The sequence below is a fragment of the Hippocampus zosterae genome, chromosome 17, assembly GCF_025434085.1.
Source record: "Hippocampus zosterae strain Florida chromosome 17, ASM2543408v3, whole genome shotgun sequence".
NCBI lineage: Eukaryota > Metazoa > Chordata > Actinopteri > Syngnathiformes > Syngnathidae > Hippocampus > Hippocampus zosterae.
Genome location: NC_067467.1, coordinates 9,482,733 through 9,495,242, shown reverse-complemented (window position 1 = coordinate 9,495,242; position 12,510 = coordinate 9,482,733). Strand labels below are relative to the sequence as shown.

The 12,510-nt window shown below is 44.2% G+C and overlaps 1 protein-coding gene across 6 annotated transcripts in view; it reads right to left on the bottom strand.

The window, feature by feature from the left end:
• Positions 1-12,510, bottom strand: part of LOC127589340 (RNA binding protein fox-1 homolog 3-like) — a 277,061-nt gene that overhangs the window by 187,675 nt on the left and 76,876 nt on the right. For 2 of the 6 annotated variants that reach the window (XM_052048454.1, XM_052048455.1), the window contains exon 1: positions 11,535-12,113. The exons of 1 other annotated variant lie outside the window; for it this stretch is intronic. In XM_052048454.1, the coding sequence (XP_051904414.1) occupies positions 11,535-11,822 (288 nt within the window). In that variant the 5' untranslated portion in view covers positions 11,823-12,113. 3 more of the 6 variants (XM_052048456.1, XM_052048453.1, XM_052048457.1) reach the window with 3 other exon arrangements.

Sequence of the window (12,510 nt, the reverse complement as noted above, 5' to 3'; positions counted from 1 at the left end):
CCTACTTCGAGCTTGTTGGCGAGCTTCCCCGCTCATTTCCATGCTAATTGTTCGCCATTATGCGCTCAGCTATATGCTATTTAAGTTAGCATCTGCTTGGGACAATCAATTCGTGAAGTGAATGAATTGATATACAACGTGCTGTTGTCACGCAGCCAGATGGTCTTTCGATGTCAAAGCAGCATTTCCTGGGCCCGGAACGTCAGATTCTTGGTTCTAATTTTTTCCGGAATGTATCCAGTCAGATACTTGAGTTCCGAATTGCAAAACTGCACCTCAAAGATTCTTGGACTTCTCAAAATCAGCGTTATAGTTAGGTATAAAGCGGCAAAAACTTGGAGGTACTTTTATTTTCTGGACTCAAAAGGCTCCAATTTGATACTTTGTTCACACACCCCCCCCCCCCTCCCAAAAAAAAGGGGCCTTGGTCGTCACATACATATGAGTCCAGCCCGCCAGTCTCCCGAAAACGTAACCGTGGACGCAAAGGATCTCTGTGCTTGGATGCGTTTCAGGCATCCGTCACGTTAGCATGCAGACGACGACACCGCGGCGCTTTGCCTCGTCCTCGGGCGACGGTCTCAGCGGCCGGCGAAATTTCTGCCGTCGCCAGTGTCAGTTGCTAACTCAGAGGCCAGCTGTCCGCGCACAACCGCCGGCCCCAGGGACGCCCGCGCCGCCTTAACTGAGAGGTGACGGCACCCTTACACGCGCGCTAACACGTCGACGCACGCTGCCAGCATGTCTGAAAGTATTAAACCAAAAAAATAAAAGATTTGTGACCGCTGATAAGAAAAGCCTCTGTTGGGAAACTTTTATACGGGTGAGTTTCAGTTTCAACAATGAAGGAAATGATGACTGATAACAGCATCAAAGGATTAAACCTGAACATCAATTTTTGTGCATTTTTCCATGGAATCCCTCAAAGCAAATTACTACTCTGGATTTTTTGGCTCTGCGATATGCCTCAAGTGACTCATAAATTCACAAATATTAGAATATGTATTCCCAAAGAAGGAGCAGCCTCAACAAAGTCAAAGAAAATGGAATTCAATGAATTCATCTAAAAAATGTTTTATCTAAAAATAAAATAAACCCCAAAACTCCTCAAAGCATTTTCTCAAGTGTTTTTTCCCTTTTTCTTTGGCTTTGCAAACTGTGAAACAAACTTGTTTGGGCTTTTAAAAAAATAAATAAAAAAAAACACCCAAACTCCTCAAAACATTCTCCAAAGTGGTTTTTGTCTTTTTCTTTGGCTTGACAAACTCTAAACCACGCCTTAAGGTTGCACGACTTTGGATTCTACCAACTTTCTCCCCCCGCAATTAGACCAACTCGCCATCATGCATCACATCTCGTAAGTGTTTAGTTTGGACTACAACTAAATACTCCGGAATAAATGAGATAAAAACTCCCATCAACCAGGTGTGCTTTATCTTTGGCTTTATGCCCCTGTACGAAAAGAGACCGCCTCGTTTCGACTTCCTAAAAGTGAGCCAAAGACCTAATTGTTTCCAAAAAGCATCCAATCTTTCAACCCATTTCCTGTTTTTATTTCCCACTAGCTGCGGAAGGAAAACGAAAGGCCACCGAGTGCAAAGAGCCGCGCGCTGGGCGTGGGCGGAAAGATGTGAAGCAGTAGCATCGCATCGGCCGGTTGTCATGGCAACACTCTGCCAGGGCAGCCATGTTGTCCTACTATCATCTCATCAACACCTCAACCGCATACTGAAACGGCAAACGTTTTTGTCTGTTGGACTTGTTGCTCATCAGCATGTACGCCACATCGGAATAATCACAAGCAGCTGTCAGACTCAATCAGTCGATCAATACGATGTTTGCGTTCAAATCTTCATCGGCGATGAGCTGGAAGGTTTCTTGACAGCGACGAGCGCTTTGCGGGAATGTTGATGCACAATCAACGCTGCTTTCCTCCCCCTCAAGCAGATGGACGGCTTATGAATTGGCAGCAGGTTAGCAAGCGCGACGATAGCGTCATACAAATGTTACAATAAGAATTTAAGTTGCGGGAGTTTGGAGAGGCAGCCTAAAAAGGCCTGAATTTTCAAATAAATATCAACTCAAAACCAGCTGCTTCAAGCCAAATTGGCAGATGCGGCATACATTTTTGGGAATGGCTTCTTGAGACTTTTTTGGGGCGTTGTGTCAACCAACTTGCATGTTTCTCAGCGGTTCTACCTTTGGGGGTTGACTTTCTTTTTTCTAAACACCATTAGAGAAAAATCTGTGTGGTACTTGGACCATAAAATGGCCGATTCAAATCAAACTAGCAGACTTACTCCATTGTTTTTTTCTTGAAAGGCTTTGTTTTTCTTTTTTCTTCTTTCTACCCAATCTTGCTGCTGTAGACTGTAAATTTGTGGGACAAATAAAGGATATCTTGTCTTATGAAACTTTTTTGTGGGTCTGCCAATGATAGACTGATCAGTTTTCATGTTGCCAAGTGAAACAAGCTTCAGGGGCTGATTTTTATTTGTTTTAATTTTTTTTAATCCGGGGTGCGCCAGATGCTGGTGCCCAAAACGACAGAATAACATTTTGATGACAATTAGCAATGTGTGAAACAGAATCACTGTGTGCGAATAAAAGGAGGACAAATCATCTGTGGCTGTTTGGAAAAAGAAAAAAATTCAAAAGGATTTGGCGTCTCAGGGGGTACATGTCTGGAAAATGAGGACAACATCTGCTAGACGCAAAGTGCATCAAAGCAGACGAACGGCCTGGAAGTCGCTGGGCGGCGTGTGAAAAAGGCAACGTGTGTTCTGCACAGCAACATCCACGACGAGTTTCACGCTGCCATCACGAAGGCAGACCTTTTGTTTACAAAATGACACCCACCCACCAATTGCAAGGCAGCAAAATCAATCACTGACTCGACACTTTAAAACAGACCCAATGGAATGCAATTCAATACAAAAATTGACTTGAAAAGACAAAAGAAATGATGTGGCCTGTTTGACACGGAGGTCGAAGAATCGTGGCATATCAGATTCATTGAGCAGGAATTTGCCCATCTGCGTCTTTTGCAGAAAATCCAAACAAGGAAGAAAATTCTGTCCTCTTTTTCAAGCAAAGATCCAGCAAAATTGGTGCATCAGATGAGGGGCCAGCATTCATCCAGTTGTGTGTTTCAAACAGAACCCAGCAAAGAGGGAAACACAGCAACCGTGCACAATTGGACTCATCAAACTTGTGCATCTGCCATTTAGAAGTCTGTCTTTCACACAAAACCCAACAAAATGTAATAGTTATTTCATTTTTTTCATGCAGATATCAAGCAAAATGGGCACTTCAGACATAGGGCGAGCATTCATCCAGCTGTGTGTTTCACACAGTATTCAGCTTAGTGTCACAAGTCAGTCCTCTTTTTTATCCCGTGAAATTGGGGCAACAAACATAGGGCCAGCATTCATACAGCTGTGTTTCACACAGAACCCAGTCAAGCAGGATAACTCTGCTGCATACTTCAAACAGAGATCCTGCAAAAAGTGGCACATCAAATCCAGAAGTTGTCCGTTTGTATGCTTCACACAGAATCCAAAGCGGCAGCAAAAATGTGTCGCCGGTTTCATACGGAGATCTGGCAAAATTGGTGCATCGGAGCCAGCACTTATCAGCATTTCACACAAAATCAAATGCAGACAGTGACCCTTCACACAGAGTTTTTAAAATAAATTTGAAGCAACATTTGCTGTGGTCACGCAACCGGTTTGTGAGTGAGCATCCGAAGGCAAACTTGGCCAGCGTTGGTGTTGCACATCTTGTTTTCGTGCACCTGCGGTTGCAGTGGGACGTAAAATGTACAGAAGGCAAATTTACAGAAAAACTTCAAGAGGAAACCTAACTATTATTTATTTGAATGAAATGCCCCCCGATTGAAACACAAGCAGACGAACAAAAATTACTGAAAACCTCAAGCAGGTTTCCCATCTAAAGCAGAGGCGGTAACAATAAAACGAGGGGTGGAGGTGGGGGGGGGGTGACAACATCTGCTTGTTTTCAGCAAAAAGCCAACAAGAAGATCCTTCCCCAACTCAATTTAACCTTCCCGTTACACATGCACACATTTTGCGGTAATCCCATAAATTCCTGCCAATTCCCATTAATTCCTGCTGGCAGGTTCCCATGGAAACTTGCCAAGGTTTCCCCAAAAACACAACAGCTTGCTAATGCGTCCCGCGGCTTCCACACATAACAGCTTGCCGGAACGTTCCACCAAAACATAGACCAACGGAAAGCTTTTAATGAGATGAAAATATGTAAAATTCATCAGAAGGACTGTTAATCCACATGCCAATTCCAATTTTTAAGAAACCAACCAACCAGCTCGATGGTCGTCTCCTTGTGAGGAGACTGGAAGGAACCATTATCATCATTGAGCAGGGGTGCGACTGCACGCTAAATGCATCAGTCATGCAAATGATTGACAAGCAATTTATATTACATACACCGACTAAAGATCAAAATTATCAGTGGGGTTATGACTTCATTTTATATTGAAATGTATTTACCATTTGACAAATAAATAACAATAATAAAAGAAATAATACGAAATCTATTGGCTAAATCGCTAACTGCCGCTTACTTGTTTTGGCTGCTCGTAGGCTAACAGTTGTCTGCTCAAATGTTACGCATTTGTTCGTTTTCATATCTGTGCTTCGGCTTCAAAAAGCCACAAACGGAGTTTGGGCGCTTGTTGGCTCAACAAAGCCCAAGTCTGATTATCTGATTTGAAGAGACGTGCGTTCCAATACTTTTGGATGTGAGGGGGGGAGTGTAAAAGTCCAGCGGGCGAGCTTGCCGCTTCCTTCGAAGGACGCGGCGTCCTTGAGTAGGATTTGCTTCCATCAAGTGAAGAATGTGACGCCGGCAACTTTTGACATTGCGTTTTCAGCCGAGCGCGGCCGTGGTCACTAGCTGAACATCAGCCCCCATCCCCCTCCCTCCCTTTGGAAAAAAATCTTTTCAAAGCGCACCAATATTGGCCCATTCTTTGCCGACCCTCCAGCCATGGCCTTCCCGAGCGCAATCAAAACATTTTGCACTCACACTTGTTCTTGACATTTAAAAGGCGGCCGAGATGAAAACGAGTCCCAATTAGAGGACGACGATGACGAGACCTCCCTCCATTCTCGAGTTAACAGCTACATTCCGCACTGGGCGGCAAAATTGACCTTCGGCGGCAGAGTGACCTCGCCTCACGCTTGGAAATGTGAACACACGAATGCTGTGGGCTGAAAGGGGGCACTGGAACTACAATGCGAGTACAAGAGCCAAACTTGCCCAAAATGTGTCCATTTCAAAGGAAATTACATGTGTGTGTTTGATGGCAAATGCTGAGTTTAAAAATTCAGGTGTCAAACACAAATTCCAAATGCTCCTTCTGACTGGCAAGCCTTCATTTCAAACGTGATAGTAAAACAGAAACACACATTTGAAACTCAAAAACAATCTTCAAGACAGAATTTGAAACCCAAAAACCACCTTGACTTCCTAATTTGAAAGCCTAATCCTGGCTATAAACCTTAATTTGAAACCCTAATCCCGTTTTAAATTTCCCAATTTGAAACCCCGCCTCTCATTTGAACCCCAACTGCTTTAAAAAAAAAATCCTAATGGAGGTTTGCAAACCAAATTTGAAACCCTAATACAGTCATAAAACTAATTTGAAACCCTATCCCTAATATTAACTCTTCATCAGGGTTTAATTCCTAATTTGAAACCATGATGTTGACTTAAAACCATGATTTTTTCAAATCAGGGTTTCAAGACAGTATGAACTTCAAAAACGAATTTGGAAACGCGTGCTTCAAATCCAACGCGAACCTTAACTCCTCTTGAAACCGAATGTAAAATCTGGGCTTTAAGCCCTCATTTGAAACTAATGCATACTTAAAATCCTCATTTGAATACTGGCTTCAAACCAATCAAAAATTGAAACCCTAACACCGACTTCAAAAACCAAATTTGAAACCGTAGGCCTTGCTTGAAACCTTAAATGGGAAAACCTTAATCATGTCTTGAAACCCTAATTCTACACAGCGGCCATTACAGAGGCTTGAAATGTCCACTTGAAACCCAAACACCGACTTCACAACCTCATTTGAAACCACAAACCCAACTTTTAAACACGAACCCATGTTGAAACCCTATCTTGAAACCCTACTCCATCTGTTGTGCTCTTGACCACTATGCAATCTTCCCGCACTGATACCACCGCTCTTGGCGCGTGTCAGCACTGAGTCAGAAGAGGTCCGAGCGGCGGCGGATGGCGTCGCCAGCGGGCCGGGCGCTCCCCCGCCTGTCAATCAAGGCCGGCGACCTTTGGCCCGCTGTTGAAAGCAGCGCTCCCCAACAGGTGACCTCCAGTTTAAATATAGCACGCGCTGACAGCAGAGCCGCCGCTCGGCAGGGCGCCGAACACCTGACACACCCCCGCGGGCTGGCGTGGCCTGACAGTCCAAAAAAACTGTGATCATGAGTCAGCATACACCCGTTTTTGTTTTTTTTTAACATGATTGAGTCATTAGTTTGTTGCTTTCTGCTGTGTCGTCAAACTTTGTCGACATTCTATGATGAAAATGCCACTGATTTGTCTTGAAGCAGTACATAAGCTCCCTCTAGTGGCAGGTCAAAGAATCACTGAATTGGATGTTTCAAACTACACTTTATAGAACAATTGCGTTTGAAGTTGAGAAACATTTTGTTTTCGACATTTAATTAAGCCCTATTTTAAAACGTCTTATGTATTTTATATTTCAATTTACCGTAATCAATTTTGTTTTTGGGGAAGTGTAGTGTTAGTGTTTAAATTGTGCACAATGTTACAAGGATAATATATATATATATTTTTATTCTCAGGTCTTAATTTTTTTTCCCCATTTAGGTTTTTATTTTTATGAAAGAAATAAACCTCCCCCAGCACCACCCCAAAAAAATCTAAACCAAGTCGTCATTCAGAAAAATTAAATGTCAGCCATTTTGGAATCAGCCTGACAGCCGTCAACCTGAAGGAAAAGTCGAGCTTTGCGACTTCATTTCGGATCGCGCGTCGCTGGTGCCAACGCATGTGCTGGCCTACCTTTTAACTGGTAGGCAGACACTGCGTGCTCCGCACGGACGGACGGACACACACACACACACACACACACGCAACGCCCCCACCCCCTCCCCATTGTGTGCGATGTCGGCATGCGAAATTGCTTCTCTTTCAAATTTCCCGGCGGTGAGATGGGTCGGGGCCAAACTTAGCAAGCGTTGCGGCTGGTAATGATCGCTTATTGTGGCGCTTTCATCGCGCCGCTTTGACTCCGACACCTCCTTCCCTTCCCCGTGTTGCTCGTTCGTCCTCCTCACTCACCGTCTCTGGCTAACCTTCTGAAAAAAAATGCATCCCCCTTCCTTGTGGGCATTCACCAGGGTGAAATTTTATATGTAGCTTGTTTCAAAGCCTAAGCGTGGCTGCAAACTTGAACCTCGGCTTTGTCTCTACTTCCAAACCTTCACCCTGATCTTGAAACCCTCATCTGAAAGGCTAGCTTGCGGCGCTAACCCTCATTTTGAAGCCTAACCCAGACGTGAAGCCCTACTTTAAAATGCTAGACTAGCCTTGGAAACCTACAATAAAACCTGAACCCTGGCTTTAAACCAGGTGTCACCAACATTTTTGAGGGTGAGAGCAACTTCATGTGTACCGATTGTGTGAAGGGCTACCAAATTGATACACGTCTGAAATAACATATTTGTCCAAAATACCTTCAATAATATGAGGATGTGTTATTTTTAATACTTGATGATTTAAATTGTCAGACTTTGATCGTGTTTCGAAATGTCTCACAGTACTGCCAATGTTTGCATTTTTAAATCATAATTTCTACTAGCAAATCACAATGTCCAGGCACTGGCGGGCTACTCAAGTGGTCTTCACGGGCTACCTGGTGCCCGCGGGCACCATGTTGGTGACCACTGCTTTAAACCTTAACCCTAAACAGGCTTGAAAGCCGAATTCTGATTTGAAACCCTCACCCTTGCATCAAACCCTTTGAAAACCTAACCCTGATGCAGGCTTCAACTTAACTTTTTAACCATAAACCAGGCTTGGAAACCGATATGAAACCCTGATCCAGATATGAATTTGAAACCCTAACCGTTATTTTGTTGTGTAGGTTTAGGGTTCAGAGCACTTTGAAACCCTGCTTGAGAGCTTAATTTGAAACTCTGGACTGAATGGATATGAAATTAGAATTCAGGCATTAACTCTCATTTAACAAAAATTAAAAATTGAAACCTTACCCAGGTATAAAACCCGTTATTAAAACTAACAATTGATTGAAACAAGGCTACAAACATCAGGTAGAGATTAAGAGTTTTCAAGTAGGGTTTCAAGACATGATTTTGGTATCAAATCAGAGATTCAAGATGGGGTTACAGTTTCAAAGTCATATTTCAAACTTGGGTTAGGCTTACAAAGGTGTGTCTCAAACCTAGATTAAAGGTTTCAAGTTCAAATTTCTGGCAAGGGTTAGGATTTTGGATTAGTGAAGTACGGTTTTAAATGAGGCTTCCAAAGTAGGGTTTTCAAACAAGGGTTCGTGCTTCTAGCCAGTTTTTTTGCAGTAGGGTTTCAAAATAGGGTTCAGGTTTGAAAGTAGGGATCGGGCCAAGGTTACGGTTTCAAACCAAGAGAAACTATTTTAAGTTGGAGTTCAAGCGTGAGTAATGGCACGGCTGTACTTCAAATCAAATGCACGATAAGTCAAAAAGAACTGCACTTTAATTACTGTGTAGTGAAAACACTACAGCAGTCCAGGCAACAATGAGGAAACACGTTCTATAAATAGCTAAACGCCTTGTTTTGTTCTTTTTTTTCCTTTTTGCGCTCGCCCCAGAAAGACGCTCCGACTTCTTTTTTTCTTCTTCTTGAAGTGCATTAAAGGCACCAAACACACAGGCTTCAGAACAGCCCAGCTAATTAGCGCGCTGCTTCTCTCGCTCCGAGCGCGTTTCATTTCTCCTCCAGCCCGGGAGCGCAATGAATGGCGCACGTCGGCGGCTAATCGCTAATTGTCGGCTAATTGACCGATGCCCGTCGTGGACGCCCGGACACTTCAGAGGGAATGTGAGCCGCTGAGAACTACAGTGGGCCAACTCCGTTTTTGTAGATGTTTTTTTTCTTCTTCCATCTCGAAGAGGAGTGACGGGCTCAGATCGTTTGCGTGGACGTCTTTCACTAATTGGCGGGAAATTGAGCCCCTGAGAAGTACAGTGGGCCAACTCCGTTTTTTTTTTCATTTTAAGCGTGTAAATGTCTGGAGAAAGCGACTCTCTTTGGGATGAATATGCTTCATGACTAAAATAAACCAAAAAAGCATCTTTTGATGATCCATTTCAGATGTGTGGCATGCATTAAAGGTGAAGGGATGGCGAGTCTCGCTTTTTTAACATTCTGACTGTCATGCAGGTGCAGCGAGATGTCATGCATCAAACTCGAGTGACACTAAGTGAAAGTAAAAATGCATTTTTTGAGGGGGGGTTACGTGACAAAAATGTTGCCTAAAGCCAGTTGACGTCACTCCTCTTGCTTTTTGCAATGTTAGCTTTAAACAAGTGTGACAGAAGTTCAATGTTTTCAGCATCATATTGTGCGAGACGTGAAATAAAACGAAAATAAAGCAAAAATGCATCCCTCAAAAATTCTCGACAGGGACAGTATGTGCACAGGAAGGGGGGACAATAACTTTGAGTCATTTTTTAAAATTATTTTCTAAACTGAAAAGTTGATCTCACTGCTATGTGCAAAAATAATAATAATAATAATATAAAATGGGAATACAGCAAAACCACATGCCTTGATTATTTGTGACGGATGTGCAGCGCATACGGCAAGTGGAGAGATGACTGATTTCATTTTCCTTGCTTGTTAACATCCTTACAATTAGATTGAAGTCACAGTCAAACTCAAATAATTCAAAGCCGCACCTTTAGCTGACACCAAGATGGAGTCGAAATGGGGGAAAATGATTTCATTCATTGCGTTTTGGAACATTCTTTCTGTTCGTAGATGCGTCAAATGCAGATTTCAAATAAAACACACTTTTTGATGACATAAGATGCAACAGAAAACAATCTTGTCGAGCGTTTTCACAAGATAGATATGACGTCTGTATGGCAAGTACAGAATACGTACAGCGTATGCGTGTGTGTGTGTGTGTGTGTGTGTGTGTGTGTGTGTGTGTGTGTGTGTGTGTGTGTGTGTGTGTGCGCAAATGTTTTGTCACACTTCCCGACAGGCGAGGATTCATGTTTTGGCAGTTGGGTGTGCAAAGAGCCACAGAGGTTGTGGTCGGGGTAACATACTAGCATTTTGCTGAGCCCACACACACACACACGCACACACACACACACACACACACACACACACACACACACTTCGTGGGCAGGATAATCGAGGCCCTTTGACAAGGTCAGCATGTGGGTCTGGAATGACTGCTATGTGATCACATGCACACACACAAACACACACACACAATCAAAGTTGTATGTGTAAAAAAAGGCACACATTTAAACATTTTCTTAAAATGAGCCAATTTCAAAGTTCGTAGTTCCTTCCGCAAATGAGCCACTGGGTGCGCTTCAAAATACCACCACTAGATGGCCCGACCATTAGCTTCCTTCCCTGGAGCAGAAGGACAATATCAGTTGGTGGCGCGAGTACAACATGAAGATGGTTTACCAACTGCCAATGAAGACCACAGAATATAATTTAATCCATATTTTTAAAGCCATAATTGGCAAATATGACCACTTAAAGCATTTACAAAGGGTCTTTTCTGACAAATGTCTTCTTTACTACAAATTTCCAGATTAACCTTCCTTATAGACAGGAAGTGACAAGACAAAAAAAACAAGCGAGTGTGAAAAAAAGTGCAGGATGGTGTCAGGGCAGGATTATGTAAAAAAAAAAATCCATTTGAAGATAATTTCTTTTCCTTTGTGGAAAGGGTCAAAGACCCTCACGATGACATTACAGTAGGGCCAAAATAGGAACAACTCACTGTTCCACCTATCAGAAATCCCGGTTTCAAAATGTCTTCTTTGAGGACAAGAAATGGTATGAGGGAGGGATTATGCAAATCAGCCCCAATGTGTCATCACAACAGGGCCAGAAGCACAAACACTTGGGTGGGATTCCTCTCCCATGTGGTCAGGAAGTGATGTCATGACGGGTAAAAAGCCACGCAAGTGGGAAAAGTGGCGGATGAATGAACGGGAAGTTGGTCCGACTCCTCACACACATACACACGCAGTGCTTGTCAACACGACGACGGCGCTCGTCAAGGGTCACGCAACTACTCACGCGACGCCTCCTTGGTCCCTGCCGCAACCGGAACAGCGTCAACAACAACAACAACAACAAATTCCCGCGCATCCTCCTCTCGTTATCCGCGCCGCCGTCGCGGCGGGAGAATCGGCAAGGAAACGGGGAATGGCACCATTAGCATGAGCATACTCACAGTGTCGGAGGGTCGCGGAGCTGACGAGATGCCGCACACCCGATTGGAAGATGGGAGGGAAAAAAAATGGAAAGTCGACTGAGAATGAGAGAGCGAGAGAGAGAGAGAGAGAGAGAGAGAGGAGGAAACAAGGAAGAGGAGGAGGAGGAGAAGGGAGCATCCAAAGCAGCACAAATAAAGAAATGAAGGAATCCTCCAGGAATGTGAGTGTGCGGAAGAATGTGTGTGCGTATGTCGGATGGGAGGGTCTTCGGAGAACCGCGCGTACACACACGCGCGAGATTGCATTTACAATCACTGCCGACAGCTCTGATGCGCAGTCCACCTGCTTCATCATCAGCACCACACACACACACACACATTCATGCGCGCAATCACGTGCGCGCACACATGCACACACACTTACCATTACACACAAATGACTTCTCGCTCAGCATGGCATACACACGCGTTCATGCATACACACGGGCACTTCACTCAGTCACCCACACACTACTTTGCTTTCACCGTAATGCACACACGCGCAGACACTTATTTCCCACCCATACCAATCTACAGGATACACCAACACGCGACACAAATGAGGCTGTCATACGGTATACACACACGCAAATTAGCATCGGTCTAAATACGTAGATGGGCACGGATCACGACTTGCGCACACGCACACACGACGAAGTGTGGTGTTGCGTGTTCGTTTCACACCGGTGACAGATTCCGACGCTGCGGGGTAGCGATCGCCCTACGAGTAACATGGAGGAGGGTGTGTTCACACGTCTGCGCGGGTGCGTGCGTGTTCACTGACGGATCTCCCATCCGCCCACACCCCTGCACCTCCTCCCATCTCCCCCGAACAACCCCCCCCCTTCACATCCCACTACCACTCTCCCTCCCTCCCTCCGACCGTCCCCGCTTTTCACTCCAGTGTAGCGAGAAAGAGTGAGCGAGAAGCTCTGAATTGAATGAAATAAGAAAT